Source organism: Sciurus carolinensis, chromosome 2, assembly GCF_902686445.1.
Source record: "Sciurus carolinensis chromosome 2, mSciCar1.2, whole genome shotgun sequence".
Taxonomy (NCBI): Eukaryota; Metazoa; Chordata; class Mammalia; order Rodentia; family Sciuridae; genus Sciurus; species Sciurus carolinensis.
Window position 1 is genome coordinate 52,097,513 of NC_062214.1, and position 23,680 is coordinate 52,121,192.

Sequence of the window (23,680 nt, forward strand, 5' to 3'; positions counted from 1 at the left end):
AATAAAAGGGTTTTTTTTCTTGTTTTATCAAAACTATTTCATTAAAAACCATTAAAATAAAGGATACCAAGAACAGCATGGGAGATAGGTAGCCACTGACTGCAAATGGCATTGATCTGAACTTTAGGATCTGAATGGCGTGCCTCCCGAGCTCCAATTTTTAATCCTAATGAAGTCACTATTTTATCAATTTTTTCTTTGTCCCTACAATAAACATAAGATGGGGAGTATATACAGATACTAATGAGTAGTAGGCAAATGACACTTGGCATTATTTGATTTTTTTTCCTCCTACCATGTAACTTTTTCAATAAAAGCTAAAACTGATTGAGGGAACCCTACTCTCATGCTTTCAAATGAACTTTAAAACTTCTCATGGAATACCATTCTACAATGTCCTACAACAAACTATGCTAGTTGATAAAGCGGTTTCACAAATAATGCTAAAAAAATAATTACTCTAACCCAAGAATAACTTAGAAAATAATTTTAAAAAGCCAGCTTTTCCACCCACTTGCACCAGGCAAGTAACTTCCCAAATTCCCCACTGATGATCCTGGATATCAAGCATCTTTCTATTCGATTTCTATTTTTTACAATTTCTTTCTTACAATTTCTATTTTTTAAATCTGTTAATAAAAACAAAGGCCTAATGCTACTTTTCATCCTTTTATCACTTCACCTCAGCACTCTATAAAATATTAGTGTTCTGCCCTCCCTCCATCATCCTTTACTTTAGTTACATGTGCTTCTTAAATTGTTTCTGAGCTCTATAATCAACTTGTCTGTAAAGGCTCTGTTCTCCATCTCCATCTATCTCAGATTTCCAAAGTGTAACTCATCAAACTGGAAAGTGATGAGTTATACTGCACAAAGATAAACAGTTTTATATAGTCTTACTTTTTCAAGACAGCATCATACAAACTCCATATATTTTCCAGGATCAACTGTACAAATAAAGGTTTCTTTCCTTTGGCCTGCATAAAAGAATATACTGACTTAAGTTCTTGAACATTCACTGGGCATTTACATATTTGTTTGCAACATGTTTTACTATCAATATGTCTCATTTCTACCAAAAAATACTTACTTAACACAACAGATGAAAGTAGTTATAAGAATGACCTAAAGAGTCAATAATACACAATAATAACCCACCATTCCCTTTTTCCAGGAATAAGAGACTTCGAAAACAATGTGGCCACTTGGGGATGGATCACTGTTGCTGCCTCACCACTACCATCAAAGAAACACACATAACATCCAAGCTGAGAGCTAAAACTTCAATCTGTATGAATAGGATCTTTCTAGGGACTTTGAGCTAAAGCATTTTGAAGAAAATATAAACTGTTCTTAAACATATGAACAAGCACAGAAAAGTTTTTTAAAACCCTACAAGCCTACTATTTCTCTTACCAAACAACACAAAAAGTGAATAGCCTTAGAGCACCTTGAGGCAAATATTCTCACATATACATGAGATGGAAATGATACCTCCTTTCTCAAGAGGAACTGGCAATAGTATTCAGAAACAGGATTAGTCAATGCCTTTTTAAATACCTAGTTGTAAAAAGTCATCATGAAGACCTAAAAATTTATGCACAAAAATATCTATCATAGTTTTATGAAACATATGAAAACATTTTGGGGGGGAACTGTCCAATCTTAGAAGAGTGATTACATAAATGATGGTCTCAAAAAATAAAATAATAATAGGGTGCTTATTACGTGACAAAAGCTGCTCTAAAGAGTTTATTTGGATTATTTCATGTAATCATCCTAACTACCCTACAAAATAAATACTAGTATCTGAACTTTACAAGTGAGAAAACTCAGAAAAAGTCACAGAACCAATAAGTGGGGAAGCCAATATTCAAACACAGTCTTTCTCAAGTCATGTTCTTCCCATGTAACTATACTCATTCCCTTTTAAGTTTATGAAAAGCTTTTTATGGCAAAGGAAGATGTCCATGATGTGACATTAAGAAAAAAGGCAGCTACTTTATATAAACAGTATAATCTCAACCAAGGGCTACATATACATCTATCCAAAAAAAGTGAAAAAAATTAAAACCATGTCATAAGCACTGTTGGCCTCTGACTTTTTATTCTCTATGGCTTTATATTTATGAACACTTTTTTAAAAGAATATATTTGATTTTCAATGAGAAAAAATTTGCAAAATCCTGAAGTTTACATTAAAATGTAAAGCTTCAAGAAAAAAATGCCCACTGAGGCTATATGCCCATAATGGTCCTAAATCACTTCTATAGATAGAGGTATGGTTTACAGAAACACCTTTTTATTCCCATCTGTACTGCCTGGTAGCCACTGCCATGACTAGAAATACAGTGTGGGTCACACAGTGATGTCTAGAAGAGACATCTCTGAAGACTCACAAACACATAATGCAAAGTATGTGACGTGAAGGCCCAAGATCTGATACTTCTGATATCCTTTAAAAAAAAAAAAAAAAAAAGGGGAGGGGGGCAGTTTTTTGCTATTTATTTATTTACTTAGAGAAAATAGAAAGGATATTGCTATATTGCCCATGCTGGTCTTGAGCTCTTGGACTCAAGCAATCCTCCTGTTTTACCTTCCCAATTAGCTGGGACTACTAGTATGCATTATCAGGTCCTGCTTGCTCACTTACCTCACAATATATAAGGACTAAGGACTCTATATAAATTAATACTTGCATGTGAGACTCGTAAACCATTCCCAATTACATAGAGTAAAAAGTCCCTCATGGACTCATCTGCATAAACTAAAGTTAAATTATATCTACTAAAGATGTTACAGTACCAGTTTTCTATGACCAACATTCCAAAGGGACATATACCATATTACCTGATCAACCTTCATGATTTTCTTAGCCTTCATATTTATATAATAATCTCCCCACAAGGTTTTCAAAAGAACTTCCTTTTTGATGCCAATTTTTTTGCTATAGATTTTGGCAAAGTGCTCAATTCTGAAAGAAAATCAAGAATTATGTTATTAGTAACAAAATAACAAGTACTGGTATAGCTAACACAAGTGTTTCTGTGTCAGGTACTATTTAAAGTTCTTTACATGTATTATTAAATCATTTCAACCATCCTACAAATTTCCCCCATTTTACAGAAAAGGATAATGATGCACAAAGATATCACACAGGTAATGAGCAAACTTGAGATTTAAACTGAAGCAGTCTGACTCTAAAGCACATGTTTTGTCCAATACTCTCTATATTAATATGAATTAAAATTCATGCTCTAGTGCCCTTTCTTAATTTTTCACTGGCAAAGTAAGATAAAAGAAACAAAGGCCAAGGAAATGTAGACTCCAACTGTTCATCACAACTATGACAACAAGAGAATTGTATTTCTTGTCTCCATAGCTATAAATAATGGCTGCTCACAAAGGAAACAAACTCTAGATATGGAACTTGCCAAAACAAATTTGTGAGCACCCTGGATTAAATGATCACATATACACACTTACTTTACTCTTTATCATCCCTTAGAGAAACCACCTACCACCACAGACTCCATCCATGGGATAGCGGTCGATCAACAATAAGGGTGATCTTGTATGGTACTGCATTGTTTGGATAAAAGACCTAGGAAATATCTATTTTTCAAAAAACAGTATATTTAATCTAAGGTTTGAGTCTAAAACTATCAAAGTACCAGCATCTTGAAAGATGTCTGCTCAGGAACAAGGCAACAATATCCTCCCTCACCACTCCTTTTCACCACTATACTGGAAGAAAAGGAACTAAAACTACTAATCATGAGGGAGGGAATAAAACTATCTTTATTTGCAGATGACATGATCATTTATGTAGAAAACCCAAAAGAATCAACAAAACTACTGTTGTAACTAATAAGCAATTATAGCAAGATTGCATACAAGGTTAATATAAAAAAGTCAATCACTCTCCAATCTACCAGCAATGAACACATACAATGTGAAATTAAAAACAAAATACCATTTACATAAAACCCCCAAAATGAAATATTATGGTCTAAATATAACTATATATATATATATATATATATATATATGATCTATATGAGGAAAATTACAACTCTAATGAAAGAAATCAAAGAAATAAGTGGAGAAATTTCATGTTCATGGATAGAAAAGCTTCAATATTGTCAAATGTCAGTTGTTCCCAAGTTAATCTTTAGATCCAATGCAATCCCATTCAAAATCTCAACAAGTTATTTTGTTAATTACAAACTGATTTTAAAGTATATTTAGGGAGGCAAAAGACCCAGAATGACCAACATGATGTTGAAGGAGAAGAGTAAAATTGGAGAGACTAATAATACCAAACCTCAAAACTTACTAGAAAGCTAAAGTAAACAAGACAGTGTGGTATTAGTGAAATAAAAAACAAATAGATCAATGGAACAAAATTTCTCAAAAGTAGACCCACAAATATAGTCAACTAATCTTTGCAATGGGGTAAAGACAATATAATGGAGAGGCTTCAACAAATAATACTAGAACAATAATGTGCAAAAAAACCCCAGGAATATGCAAAAAGGAAAGTTTAGACACAAGCCATACACTTCAAAAAATTAACTCAAGACTGCTCATAAACTTAGGTGTAAAAAAACATGAAACTGTAAAACTCCTAGAAGATGACATAGAGAAAAATTTAGATGACTTTGGGAAAAATGACTCTAGACATAATCCATGAAAGGAAGAACTGATAATATATATGTCATTAAAATTTAAAACTTCTTTTCTGTGAAAGACATTCTTAAGAGATGAGAAGACAAGACATGGAGGTGAGAAAATATTTGCAGAACACAGACCTGATAAAGGACTATTATTCAAAACAAGCAAAATGTCTTAACACTTAAAAATAAGAAAACAAAAAACTCAACTAAAAATAGGCTAAAGATTTAACAGACATCTACCTAAAGAAGACACATAGATGGCAAATAAGCACATGCCATAAGGGACATGCCAATTAAAACAATAATGAGCTATACTACACACCTATGAGAATAGCCAGGCACCAGAACAATGATAACACCAAATGCTGGCAAAGATGTGGAACAAGAATTCCATTCATTGCTGATGGGGAAGAAACATGTTACAGCCACTTTGGAAGATAGCTTGGCAGTTTTTTAAATCTTCTTTACCATATGATGCAGCAACCATGATCCATGTTACTTACCCAGTGACATAAGTTGAAAACTTACATCCACAAAAAACTTGCATGTGGATGTCTGCAGCTGTTCAATTCCTATCTGTCAAAACTTGACAGCAACCAGGGAATCCTTTAGGTAAGTAAATGGATAAGCTGGTATAAGCAGACAATAGAATATTTTTCAGTACTAAGAAAAAATGAGCCATGGAATGACATGGAGGCAATTTAAATGCATATAACTAAGTGAAAGAAGTCAATCTGTTGATTCCAAATACGTGGCATTTTGGAAAAGTTAAAACTATGGAAGGATTAAAATTATCAGTGGAATGCCAGGAGCTGGGGGGAAGGAAGGACAAAAAGGTGGGACATGGAAGATTTTTAGAGAAGTTAGACTATTTTGTATGATAGTATATAATGGTGAATACACATCATTATACACTTGTTCAAACGCACAAAATGTACACCACAAGACTTTACAAAGCTTAATGAGATCTTTGGGTGAATATGATGTACTAATGTAGATTAAACTTTTGTAACAAACATACTACTCTGGTGAAGGATTATGATAATAGTGAATTAATATATGTTGGGGGCAAGAATGTCTGAGAAATCTCTGCATCTTCCTCTCACTTTTATATTGTGAACCTAAAGGGACTATAAAACACATATTTAAAAAGAAAGGGGGGGAAAAAAAGACACCTGCCATGTCCTTCACTGTAGAAGGAATCTAATGTTAGCACCCTGTAGAAAATTCTTTACAGTTCAGCCAGGAAGTATGGTATTGTTGAAACCCAAGCACACAGGACAACTAAGTTAAATCCCATTAGTGATATTCTCAAGAAGCAACAGAAGTAGAAGCCAATAATTATCATAGGAATCAAATGTTAAGAGACATTAGGTAGAGTTTAGAAGCAAAAGCAGGTACCACGAAACTGCTGAAAATAAATATCCAGTGATCCTTCTCACTGGGCTAAGGGAGAGAGAAACAATCAATCAGAAATCAAAATTCAAATTATACAGTTACAGGCTGCTGACATTCTGAAGCTGGTCTCAAGGGTCCATTACTTTCTAAGTAATTTACTATCATAAGTTTCATTTCTGGGGCTGGGGTTGTAGTTCAGTGCTAGAGTGCTTGCCTAGCACATGTGAGGCACTGGGTTCAATCCTCAGCACCATATTAAAAATAAATAAAATAAAGGTATTGTGTCCATCTACAACTAAAAATATTTTAAAAAACAAAATAAACTTCATTTCCTATTGATTCAATAGTTATTTATTTAGCAAAGGTTTTCTTTGTGTTTGTTTTAATTCTCCAAAATTTTAGATCATAAAATCTGTTATTAATTTAATATGCCTTTGCCTTTTTTAGAGAGGAAATCTTTCTTCTCTCAATAAATTTTCATCTACCTCTAAATACTTGGGAGACTTCTGCAATAAGGGACTTCCCCATCAAGGAATGCTGAAAGAAGCATTCCTTGTTTCCTCAGTTGCTCCTCCCCAAGTAAAGGCAAAGGTTGACATCCATGGGGTAGAGTTCCCGTGATTCAGAAAGGAAACAGGCTCTGTTTTAGTGCCTACTACATGAATCAGGAAGAAGAGTCAGGTCCCCTAGTTCCCTGTGGTTCCTCACACCTAGAGCAGGTCACAGACCTTTGCTTCCTGGTGCAATTCAGGAGAATTCATCTCTAGTTCTTTCATTTGTCACCAGATTTTGACAGGCAGTCTGCAATCCTTCATGGAAAGTTGCAGTTCCAATCCAAAAACTGGACTGAATCTGTAGATTTCCATGGAAGGAGACAATAGTAGGCTGCCACTGTAGTCTGAATTTTCAAACACACTCTCTAATCTAATTTTCTCTGGGACCCCTGTTCTTAAGGAAGGAGGCTTGTTAGGGCTTTGATGCATAAAACCAAAACTATGATCTCCACACTGGAAACTTGGTTCTTATCTCAAATAGTTAAAACTAGAGATAAATGACTGAGAGATATAGCACATCAAACATGCAATGTTTTCATATCTTTTGAACTTTTTTTTTTTTACCTGATATAGGACAAATTTTTGTGTATCCTTCATTGATACTTAAAACAAATTTTGACTTTAATTATATTACCCATATGGCTTATTTCTGTGACCTTAATCTGTTAACAGTTCATTAGTAATGAAAAATTTGAGGGGAGTAAAATCCCCCCAAAGCATGTGCCTGTAGAGTTCTGCTCATAACTCTATTTTTGTCTTATGAATTTTATGATAGTCAACACAGAATTAATCTCTTCAGTACTGAAAAGTGTCAATTATCCAAATAAAAAAGATCCTTATGCCATAATCCACTTGTCACAAATTCTATTAATATCACCAAACCTATTTTCTTTTTGTTCATATTTGACTGACTAATCCAGGTCAAAGCTTTGGTGTTTACCTTCTGTCCATTATCCTTTTTTCTCTTACTTACTGTAAACTTCTGGATTAAAAATATATATTTCTTTTAAAACATTTGATCTCTTAATGAGGGATTTCATACATTTACTGTCATCACTGTTAGGATTAGCTGGATTTCTGGTGTGGTTTCTTTAATGTTTCCAGGATTTTAAAAAATGTTGATTTGTGTTACTCAAACTCTGTCATTATTTTCTTTTATCCTGTATAATAGTACATCAGATAAATATCCTGCTTTTAATTCTCAAAGTGGTAAATTTTCATAAACACTCTAACCTCTATCAAAAACATAAGTTAGGTTGTGGCTCCGTGGTAGAGCACTCACCTAGCAAGCATGAGGCTCTGGGTTCGATCCTTAGCGCCACATAAAAATGAAATAAAGGTATTGTGTCTGCCTACAACTAAAAACAAACAAAAAACCATAAGTTATAGTAAAATATTTGCCTATCTACTATAGTTGCTATCATTTGAACTTTTCCCAGTGCACCATCTGTTTACCTATGTATACACATACAGGTATATGTCTCTCAAAACCTGTATGTATACACATACAGGTATATGATAGTTGCTATCATTTGAACTTTTCCCAGTGCACCATCTGTTTACCTATGTATACACATACAGGTATATGTCTCTCAAAATCTTACTTTTCATCCTCTTAATTATTTTTTATCTCATGGTGTTATGGTTTGGATGTGAGGTGTCCTCCAAAATCTCACCTGTGAGGCAATGCAAGAAGGTTCAAAGGAGAAATGATCTGAGTTGTGAGAGTCTTGACCCAATCAGTGAATTAATCCCCTAATAGGGATTAACTGAGTGGTAACAGAAGTAGTAGGGTGTGGCTGGAGAAGGTGGGAATTGGGGGTGTGGCTTTGGAAGTGGGGATTGGGGTATATATTTATATCTGGCAAGTGGAGACCTCTCTGCTTCCTAATCACCATTTGAGCTGCTTCCCTCTGCCATCCTCTTCCACCATGATTTTCAGCCTCACCTTAAGCCCCAAGGAATAGAACCCACTTCCTATGAACTAAAACCTCTGAAACCATGAGTCCTCAAACTTTTCCTCCTCTACAATTGTTCTGGTCGAGTCTTTTAGTCACAGCAGTGAAAAACTAACTAAAACACATGGTTACCACAAAATTTGCTTATTCAGATCAGATATTATCATTTAGTGCTTTTATGTATCTGTCATTAGTTACTGACCCTACACTTCTCCATTTTTTAATTCTATTTTAAATCATTTTCTCTATCTAAATAACTTCAAATTAGACTCTCAGAAGAGACCTACAGAACATATTTGCATTCTAAGACTTCACAGATCTATCTGTGGTCTATCTTCCTAAATCACAACTCAGCCAAGTGTGAAATTACTGAGCCACACACCTTTATGCCTTCCAAACTACCCAGTGGATTCGCGTTAATTGCAGAATTCTAAAACGCTGTTATACAAAGACAAAACTATTAGGAAGGGTTTTTCATTGTCTCTTCTCTGTCCCTATTCTATTGGGTAGGGGTCTCAGTTCTATTTATCTAAAATAAGAGTTTAGATAAACAGGTAGAATACAAGGTTTGAGAGTCAGTATGTCCTCCTTTTTTTATAGGTACTACTCACCTTTTAAGTCAATGTTTCTGCTTTTCAGAGCAGATTCTCCTGAATTATCATCTATTAAATGGATAGAGTTAGGATAAAGTCCCAGGTGAAATTTCTGTTCACACTTCCTAGTCCTGTCCCACTACCTGAGAGTAACAGAATCATCTTCTAAATTCTGATATGTGCTCATTGTCTACCTTTTTGACACCTGCAGCCAGCTCCCAACTTTGCCTACACATTGAAAATTTAGAGGAAATTTTGAAGGAAAAAGAAGTCTCCAGTGCATTCATTTCTACAATCATCTTCCCATAAATTAATATGTCAACTTGTTGAGAACAGGAACTAACCTATCTCTAAATTTGACCTTATCTAACACAAATGGATATCAGCTACGAACTGATGATTCTTAGATGAATGTCAAAAGATGAAAGGGATATAGAAGTTACTCCTCCTTTTTCAGTCTATTCAAGACTCTCCCCATTCCTCCTCCTTCCACAGTAAACTTCCTCTATTTCCTAAGAAAGACTAAAATTAATATAAAACATTAATTATGAAAATTATTGTAAGAAAGGGACAAGCCCTCCACCTTGTGGCTCATGAGCAGAATGCTCACAAATTCAGAAATCAAAAAGTATGACACTATTCAATGACTGAATGAATAACTACTTTTTTAAATGAAAGAGAATCTTAGAAATCATCTTAGCCCAAAATTCTCAATTTGAATGAAGAAGACGAAGTCCAGAAAGGCAATAAGTCAAGCTATCAACCAGGTCTCAGAAGAGTAAATCCTTACCAGGTCCATAATTTCTATTTTCACTACATATTCTCTACCTAAATTTGTTTGGTATAACCTGTTAGGCACAAAGTAAACCATCTATAATTTATTAGAATCACAAGAAATTATGATATAATATATTATACTGCTTAGGGCAAAATCTGCTTAGTCAAAAGGAAATTGAAGAATAAGTTCCTGTAAAAAAGGAGGACATGGAAAAGCCATACTGGTTAGGCTACTCTCAAACCTTGCATTCTAGTCAATTTCTGATTCTTTCTTCTTTTCCATTTCCAGGTCCTACTGGCAGATATTTCATGAACAGACTTTGTTTTCTCCTGGTGCAATATTTCTGATTCTAATATTCCTGCAAATTATATGAAAGATTAAGCTCACGACTAAAGCAAATCCCATAATTATTTATCCAAGTCAAAGGCATTTTTATTAAAATGTCATTTTTAACTGCATTTGGATTTTTTTTTAATTTCACAATGCAATAATGACTGTAGTTAAATATAATCAATTACCTACCATATTCTAAAAAGCAGATCAGTATTACATGGCCCCAGCATGTACATATTTACAAAGGGCAACAAGAAGAAACAAGGGTCCCAATATTCCATGAGGAAGATCTCAGAGAAATACTGTGGTAAGAAAACACAAACTTCAGAGTCAGGCTGACTGTATTCTAACATCGGCTCTGCCACTTAGTATCTAAAAGATGTTGAATGAATCTAATTGTTTGAGTTTTAGATAATGAATATTAACATGTATTTTGAAGGATGATTGTAAAAGTTCAATGAAATAATTTAAAGTGACTAACTCAATGCCTAGCATATGTACATTCTCAGTAAAGCTAACTTCTTTCTGTACTAGCTTCTGTATTATTGGTATAAAAATTGAAATATATGTATAAACATAAATAAGCTCACAAGGATACAAAAGAAACTACTAGAAAATAAAGTGAATTAAGAGTTAGGGTATGAGACTTTTTATGATATACATTTTTGTGCATTTAGAATGCAATCAAAGAATAAGGTTTTTTTTAACAATCAATCATATAAACTGGGCCGTGTGGCGCACACCTGTAATCCCAGCAGCTCCAGAGGCTGGGGCAAGAAGACTGCAAGTAAGGCCAGTCTCAGCAACTCAGTGAAGCCCTAAGCAACTTAGCAAGACCCCGTCTCAAAATAAACAATAAAAAGGGCTGGGTATCTGTTTCAGTGGCTAAGTACCCCTGGGTTCAATCCCCAGTACTTCCCCCCGCCGAAAAAAAGCAAATACCAAAAAAGTCTGGGTTTGGTATTCTACAATTAAATAATGTAATCTGTTGTATTAACAAGTTAAAGATTTAAAACCATATGACTACATTTATCAATGCAGAAGACATGACACAATTTGACATCCACTTATAATGATTCTCAGAAATATAGTAACACTGATTGGCAGACTTCCTCAACTTGACAAAGAACATCTAAACACAGCCCATAGCTAACATTAGTCCTAGTGGTGAAAGGTGGCATGCTTTCATCTAGGACCGCAAAGAGGCAAGGGAGGCCCACCCCTACCACCATCAGTGCAATAAGACAAGACAAGAGCATATAGATAGAAAAGAATGAAGTAAAACAGCCCCTATTTGCAGATGAAATGATTGTCTTGTAGCAAATTCTAAGGAGTATACAAAAAACTTCTAGAATAAGTGAGTTCGGCAAGATCACAGTATATTTTGATACTAGATCAACACACAAAAATCAATTCTATTTCTATACATTAGGAATGAACATGTGGACATCAAAATTAAAAATAATGACAATTGATAATTGCTCAAAAAATTAAAAATCAGATATAAATCTAACACAACATGTATAGGATTTATATGCTAAAATCCACAAAATATTGATGAATGATATCAAGGAAAATCTAAATAAATGGAGAGACATCATGTTCATTGATAAGAAGAGACCCAACAGAGCAAAAATGTCAAGTCTCCCTAAGTTAATAAAGATTTTTGCAATTATTATAAAGATTATTATAAAATTTGTACAGAAAATCACAGACCAGTGAACAGCTAAAGAATAAGGTATACAAAATAATCTACCCAATTTCAAGACTTATTACACAATTTCTATATTTAAGACTATATAATAATGTTGGAAAGATAGATACATAAATCAATGGAACAGAACAAAACACACAGAAATAAACTCACACAAATATACCCAACTGACCCTGAAAAACAGTTCATTTGGAGTAAAGATAGCCTTTTCAACAAATGGTTGTAGACAAATTGGCCATTTACAGGCAAATAAAATAAAATAAAATAATCTCAATCCAAGTCTCACACTTCATATAAACCTAACTCAAAATGGGTCAGACAAATAAAAACAGTAAAATTATAAAACTTTTTTTAAAAAGGAGAGAAAATCTTCAAGATCTAGAGCTGGACAAACTTGACTATAAACCAAGAGCCATAGAAAGAAAAATTGACCAACTAGACTTCACCCAAATTAAAAACTTTACACTGTGAAAGACACTGTTGAGGCTATAAAACCAAACTGCACTGCAAGAAAATATTTGAAAAGCATATATCAGACAAAGGACTAGTATATAGAACATATAAAGACTCTACAAAACCCAAAAGTACAAAAACAGATTAACATAATCAGAAAATGTGCAAAAGGTATGAAGACTCATTTCACCCCAAAGGAAATACAAGATAACAAATTAATATTGGAAAAGATTTCAACATTACCAGCTATAAGGAAAAGGCAAATTAAAAATCACACTTCTCAGTACACAACCATCAGAATGGCTAAAATTTTCACCAAATGATGGTGAAAATATGGAAAAATTAGATCACTCATGCATTGCTGACAGGGATATAAAATGGTGCAGTCACCCTGGAAAAGTTTGGCATTTTCTTTAAAAACTAAACATAAAACTGCCACATAACCCAGCAATTGCACTCCTGAGCACTTATTCCAGAGAAATGAAAATTTATGTTCACACAAAACTCTGTATGTGAATGTTAGTATGTTTTATTCACAATAGCCAAAAGCTGGAAAAAATCCCAGACATCTTTTAAAAAAAAAATGATTAAAAACTGTAGTAAATCCATACCATGAAATACTACTAGCAATAAAAAGGAACCGCCAATCCATATGAAATGCTCCAAAATTCAAAACTTTCTGAGTGTTGATACAACACCATGAATGGAAAACTCCATATCTGATGTCATGTGATAGGTCACAGTGAAAACAGGCCCACTGAAATTATTGTACACAACTGCCTTCAGACTGTGTAAAAGGTATATATGAAACAGAAATGAATTTCATGTTTGGATTTCAGTCCTATCCCAAGATATCAGATTATATGCAAATATTCCAAAACCATACAACAACAACAACAAAAAAAATCCTAAATCTGAAACACTTCTGGACCCAAGCATTTTGGATAAGGAAAACTCAGTTTGGATAAATCTCTAGAGAATTATGCTGAGAAAAAAAGTCAATGCAGAAAAGGTTACATAGTTTGGTTCCACTTCTATAACATATTGTTTTGATTTTGTTTTTGTAACTTATTTTTTGAGACAACAAATTATAGAAACAGAGAACAGGTGAACAACCCTAAGGAGGGCTTAGGGGTGGGCAGGACACAAGGTAATACATGGAATCCCTGTGATGATGAAAATCTTCTGTATTTTGACTGTGTCAATGTCACTGTCCTGATTTGTGATCCTGTAATATAGTTTTGTAAGATGTTACCATGAGGTATGTACTAAATAAAGGGTATAAGAGAACTCTCCAGCCTAGTACAGTAGTGCACACCTGTAATCCCAACAGTTGGGGAGGCTGAGGCAGGATGATCATGAGTTGAAAGCCAGCCTCAGCAACTTAGTGAGGACTTAAGCAACTCAGTGAGACCCTGTCTCTAAATAAAATACAAAAAAGGGCTAGAGATGTGGCTCAGGGGATAAGTGCCCCTGTATTCAATCTCTAGTACCAAAAAAAAAAAAAGAGCTCTGCATATTATTTCTTATGACTCTATGAAGCTATAATTTAAAATAAAACTGAAACTAAAAGATCAATTGTAGGTAAAATCCACAAAGAAATATAATTGGACTTAAAAGGACTTACCCAAAGCCCCACCCATCTATTGCACTGGTAAACACCACATTTCCCTGTTCTGGAGAGAAGTAAAGGTGAGAATCATCCGTGTCCTCCAAGCCAGTACTCCAGTCATACACTTGCTCTCCTTGTTCAGAATTTGGATTCACTTGGGATTCAGTCTCTCTCTCTGCTCTTTCTTCTAGGACTTTAGAAGTAAAAAGAGTTCCTGTGAGTGCATTAATCTAGAAGAGATGGTAAAATGGCAGAGTGTCATTCAGATGCTTAGCACAATCTTGGTAGGAGACACATTGTCTAACCTCTGTTAGGGCTAAAATAATCATCACAATTGGGACTCACTGGAAGTGACATTCATGATCAATGAATGTCATATGTATTAACCCATTCTATCAAAATCCAGCAAAACTAAGTCATAAGGTTTTTGAAAGCTCTTTTTTTATTACTGTTATTATTTTAATGTAAAGGCTAATGTGTCATGTCTTTGTTTAAGTGCTGGGCCCTGGTATCACTAGAAACTCATAGTTTCCAAACCCAACAATCCTAGTATGGTAACCTCAGTCACTTTCCTCATATCCTTCTCACTTCAGCTGCTTGAAATTTTTACCACATCTCAGGCCCTCTTCCCAACCTCTAACCCCCAGCTATTTTCACTTCCAAATAAGTAATCTTATTTGCTACCTCAGAGAGAAAATAGATCCTATTACTCAACTATTTGTACAAGTTCCCCAGATTCCAACCATAAGCCTACTTTCATCTGAAAATATAGCTGACTCTTTTCCTGCCCCTCAGTGCAGGGCAGGAATATTTCTACAGAGTATTTCTGAAGGATAGGAGCATTTCTACACTTCGACATATTTCATGGGGAACTAGAGCCATCAACCATTCTTTTTCATTGCTATACTTTTATAATTCCCACCCTTTAGCAAACAAATACACTCAAGCTGACCTCATCAATGGCTTTTCATTGTCTTAGAAGAATTTCAAACTTCTACTCATGGCATACAAGGCTCACCAAAACCCAAGTCTTACATTCCTTTCTCCCTTCTCTTGGGAGAAGGAGTAAGATGGAGAAACTATATTCAATAAAGGTTTAACATGATTTAATTTTTCAACTATAATGATTTTCTTGAGGGAAACACCATACCATGCCATACTTGCCTTTATGACTTTGCACATCTTATTCCTTCTCTTTTGAAATGTCCTTCTCTAATACTCTATCTAACACTCACCTTTCTTCTATCTCAAGATTTCTTCCATTGTGAGACTTCTCTGTCTCTGGGTTACGTGGCCTTCATCTGTGCTCCCAAATCACATCGAGGGCATATCTTGTAGCTCTCCAAATAGTTCTTTAACTGTTTATCTACTCTAATATACTGTTAGTTCTGTGAACATAGGGGCTCTGACTTCCATCTTTACTTTCACAATCCTTAGCACACAATGGACACTTAGTAATTTATTTGATTGACACATTTATATACATGTTTAATGAATAAACAAATGAATAAATGCTTGGATACAATTTCATCTGAAGACAGATAATAAAATATGATAGAGCCTCCTAATACTGCTTCACTTGAGAATCAAACTACAAAGTTTTAACCAAGAGAGCCCATTGTTCAAGTCTTATACTAAAGGTGCTTCCAGGAGCTGGAAGGAACTCCTAAGACCATGCTAGCTCTGCTGTCTCTGTCAGTGTGATAACTCCAACAGTCAGGCACCTTAGGCAGAGAACTTCTAAGTAAGTTAATTTTCTGTATCAACTCCTCATACTCAACTCAGTAACTTCCTTATAACTCTTCAAGCCCCAGTTTTTAAAATACTGAAGAACACAATACCTGTTCTAAAATATTTTTGAGGTGAGAATAAGCCTCCTGTGGGGTGAATTTTAGCTCCACTATCAAGCGATCTATCTTATTAATCACCAAAACTGGACGGATGTTTTCAAGCCAGGCTTGTCGCAGAACTGCCTGTGTCTGATAAAAACACAGAAAAATGTAAAACTTACGATTTGCAATAATTGAAGCACACCAGAAAATCTTGATTAATAATTAACACATTCCTACAGTCCTTTATCACAACTCAGACTATGACAGTCAGACAAAAGTACTCACTAGGCATTCATAAAATATATATTTAGCATAGCAACAAATACTGCAGACAAGATTTATCCTTGTTTTACAGTTAAGGGGGAAAACCAAAATTGTGTAAAGACAGCAAAAAGTTTGTTAGAAATATGTGTTTTCATAGACAAAGATTCTCTTTTTCATGGTTAAATGAATAATTATCAAACATCAATGATACTAGTACATAGGTCTAAAAATAAAACATTTGCCCAAGACTTACTTCAATGATCTCACCTCTTAGAGGCAATCATTATTCTGCTGTTCTAAAGCCAGCTATGTCCACTTCACTTATCCTGTGAGGATACCTAAAACACTACATAGACAAAGCCCTCTGGAGTTGGGATAGCTGTGCCCTTAGGGGAAATCAGAGGGGAGGCCAGAGGATAATCAAAGCACATCTTGTAATATCACATTTCCTACATTTGAGGAAATTAAACCTTTTATTATTCTTTTCAGAAACATTAAAGTAAATGTGCATATTAGGGAGTAGGATATGAAAATGACATATTTTCTTTATTTTAAAGAGAAAATATACATCTTCAAAAATTATTAAAAGAAATTAACTTAGAGAGCCACTCTGAGCTCCATCCCCACCAGAGCTGCATGTTTCCTTTGGCCTTAGGGATGAACTTTTCCAGATTTGGAGGGAACAGATACATTGAAACACTGAATTAAGGGCATGGAAGAGTAAAAGAGGGAAACAGGAAGGGAATGTACATGGGTGTATGTGTGTGCATGTGGATACAGGCAGACAAGTAGGCTGAGAAGTCAACAGAATTTCTCTCCTACCTAGGGAGAACTAGCTCAGTACTGTGCTAATAACAACCTCTCATGATTCAGAAAACTTTTCATTGGGGTAAAACATTTAGATTCTTCCCAAATTCAACTTTTCTCCCATTTATCTAAGTACATAAGAGGATATCAGAGACACTTCCATCCAAAGTATTACCACCATGTCTAAGATCCTTTCAACTCTGATGATTTAACACCATCACAAACTAGAACGTTACCAAAGTGAACATTACCAAAGTGAAAGCCAGTTTTCTCATTGTTGGTGAAATGCCTAAAGAGACACATAGTAATCAACAGTTTCTCCTCTTCCCCACTTTCTTCAACCAGTTAAATACTTTTGTATCACACCATTACCTGTGGACAGACCCCCTCCACAGCATCTACAACAATGATGCATCCATCACAAATACGAACAGCTGTTGATACTTCTGAGGAGAAATCCACATGTCCTGGAGAATCGATGAGATTAATCAGGTATTCCTCACTACCTGAAATAAAATTTGAAAACAACATATTTTCAGCTGTGAAGGTATACACTGTTCTTCCTAGGGCATTCTAGAATGAGGAAGCTTTTAAGAAAAGACTGAACAAAGCTAAAGGAGCCAAAAGCTCAACCAACAACTATCATCCTAACTTTTCTCACTAATCAGACTACTAATTCCAAATGTTAGCTATATGAAATGTTTAACTCTATTATTCTAATAGTTACCATGTACTAAGAATGTGGTATAAGCCTGGCATGGTGCCACTTTTAATTTGCTAACCATACCTTACAGAATTCATTACCAAAGCCCTATGAGATAAATATTACTATTCTCAATATTACTATTCCAATTATAGACTAGGAAACTCAGACCAAAAGAAACCAATGCCTAAGGCCCAAGAGTGTAAGCTGTTCAAAGGGATCCAAGATGCCAACTTAAAAAAATACAAAGCAGTTGACCAAATTCCTCTCTATAACTTCTCAAACATCAGTGTGAATCTGCTCAATTAAAACTTACCTCAAGGTCTGGGATTGTGGCTCAGTGGTAGAGTGCTTGCCTAGCATGTATGAAGCACTAGGTTTGACCCTCAGTACCACATATAAATAAAGGTCCATCAACAACTAAAATAAAAAAAAAAATGGGCAACTCAAATCTAAATATTCTACAAAAATTCTACGAAAATTTAAGGAGCAGTCACTATGTGCTAAGAGGTATGCTATGTGCTCTCATATATTATCTCCTTTAATATTCACAAAAAGCCAATGGAGGATGGCAACACATCTTGATTTCTCTGGTTTTAGCACTGAAACTCACATCAAAGCCTCCAATTCCAGGCAAACCAGAAAGATTAGTCACTATAGCTTATAGAGATTTAACATTAAAACATAATTTAATAAACCATGCAAAAAAAAAAAAGTTATGCTACAAAGTCCTATACTTCATCCCATTACTGTTGATATAATTCTTTTTTAAAGGCAAAATAATTACTTGAATGTTAAACACATATACTATGTACCTCCCCTTCACTCAGTGTTTATTAACTTCAATGTGCTCAAGAATTATTACAGGGCTGAATACTATAATTTATGGACCATTTAAAGGATTTTTCTCCAATATAATTTTAATGACTTAACTCATGCCATAGATGATAAGGAACCACAGACAGAGGTAACATTTGTGGGTTGCTTATTTGTGCCTGGCATTATTCTAAGTATGTGATATTTGCTTTGCTCTGTAATAGTTACCACCATTAACCCCATTTCACCAATCTGATTACTGGGCACAGAAAAGTTTAGAAGCTTTCTCAAAGATATTCAGCTAGAGCCCAACTCTGAGCTTAACTGCCTAAGAAAAAACATTCAACATGACACAGAGGTTCAAATTCACCTAATTTCAAAGACCAGGTCTTTAAATATTACACTCAGGATAACAGTAAATTTCACCCCACACACCAAGATTCCACTGCTAGTCTGAATTCCTGAAACACCAGGTGAAGAATTCCAAAGTGTCCTGGGGCTCAATGAGAAAAACTGCCATTAATTACCAACAACCTGCTTCCTCACCACACAGATCCCCTCTGCCTCATGGTCTTTTCAGGAAGCTGCTTTATAAAGAACTCAGGATGTGCTGTCACCCACCAGGGAAGGCTCCAACCAAAGAAGATCCTGGACATCTCCCAGGAAAATCAAAGAAGTCAAATAGCCACGGCCCCGGAGCAATGGCCCACTGTTCCTTAACTGAGCCTTTCGCTGTCAGTTCTCAAGCACCTGTTTTTCTAGCCGCCCTCTTGGATAAGTAGCATTGTCTCAACTAAATAAGTCAGAGAACAATGAACAAGACTTGTATGGTCCAGAGTCCTATCACATAAAGCAAAAACTGTGAGATTCTGGGAATCTTAGCCTATACCTTCATTTCACAGTAGGCCCCCAAAAGGTAAGAGGTTTATCCAAGGTCACAAAAGAAGCAAGCCAGAAACAAAGTCATGTTTGTCTAATGGTGTTAGTCACTTCTTAGGTTTTAAGATTCCTTTATGCTTTGCACCAGGAGAAACTAAACTTGCTAACTGTTAATTTGGCTCAATTCTGGACTTTAGGGTAGGAAACTGCAAGCCCTTCCCTAACTTTGTCCATGATGCTACCTGAACCCTGGACCTCATTCAGAAGTTTCAGAGACAGGATATCCTGTCAGGTTCTTTATAGGTTCTAAAAATACACTCATACAGAAACCTCAGGCTTCCTATGCTCATCTCTCTCATTGGGATTATAGACCTTTGGGAGAATACTCAGAAAAATGAAATATCTATCTATGCTTCCCTAATTATGCATCCAATTTCAGACCCTCTGAAATTCATTCAGGGATGGTAAGTTCAGATGTAGAAGGGAACAGAAAACTAGTGACACACCTAGTGTTTACATCTGAAAATCTACATTCTGAAAAACTAGAGTGTAAAATAAATAAATTTGAGATACAGCTAGCCTTGGAACTCACAACCCATGTACATATTAAACATTCAAAGAAGCCCTGTCTATCTCTGTTATATTTAGAATTGGGCAAATGTATTTAAAGGTGAGAAAGAGGGGTACTGTGTTCAGTCACACAGCTGACCAAGTCAGATCTCGGCTAAGAGCCAGGCCTCCCAATTCCTCTTTCAACACCTTTGCATCTTAACCTTTTCCAAATAACTTCAAACTAAAGTTTCAAAAGGGTGGGGTGAATTCCACATCCATTACAGGGGGTGGAGGGGCCAGGAGTCCAAAGCTGTTCTGTGACTTAAGTCACATTTTACTTCTTCAAAATTTTTCTTGAATGCTGTCTACTTCTTTGTGTAAATGACCAATAAAAAATATATAAATCAGTTATGGGATATCATGTTAGATATTATTTTTACTGTTAATGGAAACTACCAACTAAAATTCTTTTAAATATGCCAATTGATCTTTGCAATTAATAAGAGAAGTCCTGGAACTGTGGACTGAGGTAATCCCTGCTATAGCATTCAGGAACAGAGTCTTCTGCTGCCTTATTTCCCAGGCATTCCAAAATAAATCTCATCATTTCAGGGGAATCTTCTAATAAAACAAAAAAAATTCAATGTTTTTTTTTTTTTTTTTTTTTTTTTTGCGGTACTGGGGATCAAACTCTGGGCCTTGAGCTTGCGAGGCAAGCACTCTACCAGCTGAGCTATCTCCCCAGCCCAAATTCAATGTTTTTATGCTGGGGAAATAGCTCAGTCGGTAGAATGCTTGCCTCTCAAGCACAAGGCCCTGGGTTCAATCCCCAGCACCCCAAAAAAAAAAAAAAAAAAAAAAGGTTGAAAAACCTGAAGTTAATTACAGGAGACATCTTTTAGACAATTTCTGGTATGAGTAGGAAGTTGTGAGAAAAGAATCTCTATCTTGCCCGTCGTCGTATTATTTTGTCTTGCTTTTGGAATTGAGGATTGAACCAAGGGGAACTTAACCACTGCGCCACATCCACAGCTCTTTAAATTTTTTATTTTGAGACAGGGTCTTCCTAAGCAGATTAGGGCCTCACTAAATTGCTGGGGCTACCTTTGAACTTGAAATCCTCCTGCCTTAACCTTCTAAGCTACTGAAATTTACAGGTATGCACCACTGTGCCCAGCTTTGCCTGTGGTTTCAGAATGCCACTGATAACTGTTTCAGAGAAGGTGAACATCTTAGCATTTGCTAAGACAGTTCCTCTATGAACAGTTAAACTTCATACAAAGAAGTCAGTGCTATATTTCCAAAATATTGGCAATGACCACTAACACAGATATACAAAGCTTATAAGGAAAAAAATTGCTTTAAGTAAAAGAATAGTGGAGAACTTTAAGTTATGGATGAAAATCTGAACTTTGTACAAATGTCATTTTTATGTTTTAATGTATTAGAACAATGCTATATCTAACAAATAGGAATACAGGCAGAACCTGAATTATCTGAGGATATGTTCCTGAGTTTCTTGAAAATACAACAATAATGTACAAGAATTATACCCTAACTATGGAGTAATCAAAGTCTCCTCCATAGGAAATATTACTACTGTATTTTTGTTTTAAATCAATAAATAAAATTATAAGTTATAAATCAACTAATATAGTCTGTGCTGTGGTTTGGTTCTGTTACATCCCCCACAGGTCCACATGTTAAAAGCTTGGTGCTCAGCTTGGTGTTGATGGAAGGTGGTATAACCTTTAAGAGGTAGAGCCTAGTGGGAGGTCTTAGGTCACTCATGGTGAGTGGATCATGGAACTCTGGCCTCTTTCTCTTTCAGTTCCCAGATGCTATGAGGTGAGCAGTTTTCTCTACCATATGCTCCTGCCATGATTCGCTGCCTCTCCGCAGGCTCAAAAGTTTTGGGGGTAACTGACTATGTACAGACTGAAACCTCCACAGCTGTAAGCCAAAATAAATCCTTCCTCTTTGATTATCTTGGGTATTTTCTTAGGCTCCCACTTCAGTCTCCAAAGTAGGTGGGACTACAAGAGTGTACCACTATGCCCAGATTTAAGTATTTAAATTTGAAATGTCTGATGGATACTAAAGGTGAGGCTAAAATCCACAAAGTAGTCAAGACAGTGAGTGGGGGGAGTGGAGAATTAGTACAGTTGTAGAGAGGGCAAGCTGTCTAGGAAGTCATTCTCAGGGATGCCAGAAGCCACCTTGGAGGATTCATATGAAAATGAAAATTATGAGCAAGGTGAACACAGACCCTAACCAAAAGTTGACAGTGCTAAGAAAGGTGAATAACTGGATGGCATGGGTCTGAAAATGAAGGGTAAGAATAGAAGAATTAAGCTTTGGAACTGGTATCAGGACAAGAACAATAGCAATCTCATTTTCTAGCCCAGAGATAAAAGGAAAATGAAAGAAGCACAAGGAAAGCAATGATTTCAGAAGACACCCAGACAGAAGGAGGGGGAAACATCAATAAAAAGATGTTGAGAAACAGGGATGGTTGTTTACCTTAAAATGTTTTCAGAGTAACTTTTAGTAAGGAAGGGAATAGTGGGAGAGTGAGGGAGGATATCAGAATTACAACGAAACATAGGGGAGATAATACAAAACAGTTCAGATCACTGGCTTACAGTTCAGTGGCTTACAGTTTGGGCAGTGACCAAGGAAAACAGGGATGTGGGTAATGCTGGCCACAAGAAGATGTCCTTAAGTAATCCCAAAAATCTGTAGTGGAAAGGAGAGCTGCTACAGGAGGAATTAGTCATGGCCTGGACTGTCTAACTTCTAAAAGACTTCTGAGTCAAGTGAATAGGCTGAATGCAATTACTTGGTTCCTACGACTACTACCACTTGCTAGAAACTACTTTATCCTTGGGAAACTTTCTTAACTTCTCCGAACTCCACTTTTCCAATAAATAAAACAAGAATAATTCGATCTCACAGCTTATGCATATATGAGATACCCACCTCCAAATTAAACTGTCATGCATCTACTTTTCTTTGGCCTGGTACCAACTAAATGCTTCACAAAGTGAAGTATTCATTGCCTTAAAAGAAAAAAATCTGGGGGCTGGGGAGATAGCTCAGTCGGTAGAGTGCTTGCTTTGTAAGCACAAGGCCCTGGGTTTGATCCCCAGCACCCCAAAAAAAAAAAAAAAGAGAAAAAAATCTGACCTATTAGTCAAATAAAGGACAATGCAATACTTTCTTCCTAGCCTTGGTCCTCAAGTAATACGACAATAATCAGGACAACAGAATAATGTTCACACTGCCAGAGGGAAGGGAAGTTCTAAATAAGAAGACTTTCTACTACATACTGGCTTGTGTGACCCAGGATGGCATTAAGTCAATTCCCCATGGCCTAGTCTCTGGAGAATAAGACCCAAGAGTAAGATCCATACAGCTGACACACCACACAGTTATAAATTCTCCAACAGCCCATCACCACTAACTCAAATACAAGTATTCACAAAAAGATGAACTTGTATTTGGTTCTTGGTTCAGAAAGCTGATGTATCTTTGATCTCCTTATTTGGAGTACCTCCTGGCTACATGTGACTGCCAACTGGGTAAATCCCAAGCGCCCTGTTGGACGTCCTACTGGACAAAGTTGTTAGCTACCTCACATACCAAGGTTACTAAATACAAGTTTATAAACTAAAGCACACTGAAGAGTGTTCCACAGGATATTTTACAATTTTTAAATGAGTTGCAAAGATTTTTTTTTAATTACCAAAAAT

At 35.6% G+C, this 23,680-nt stretch overlaps 1 protein-coding gene across 2 annotated transcripts in view; it reads right to left on the bottom strand.

Annotated features, from left to right (window-relative positions):
- The window catches only part of Efl1 (elongation factor like GTPase 1), a 135,955-nt gene that overhangs the window by 101,358 nt on the left and 10,917 nt on the right, over positions 1-23,680 (bottom strand). For both annotated transcript variants that reach the window (XM_047534803.1, XM_047534810.1), the window contains exons 5-10: positions 17,348-17,481; positions 15,914-16,051; positions 14,088-14,302; positions 2,851-2,974; positions 901-977; positions 68-204 (exon numbers count right to left, since the gene is read on the bottom strand). In XM_047534803.1, the coding sequence (XP_047390759.1) occupies positions 68-204; positions 901-977; positions 2,851-2,974; positions 14,088-14,302; positions 15,914-16,051; positions 17,348-17,481 (825 nt within the window). The remainder of the gene's footprint in view (positions 1-67; positions 205-900; positions 978-2,850; positions 2,975-14,087; positions 14,303-15,913; positions 16,052-17,347; positions 17,482-23,680) is intronic.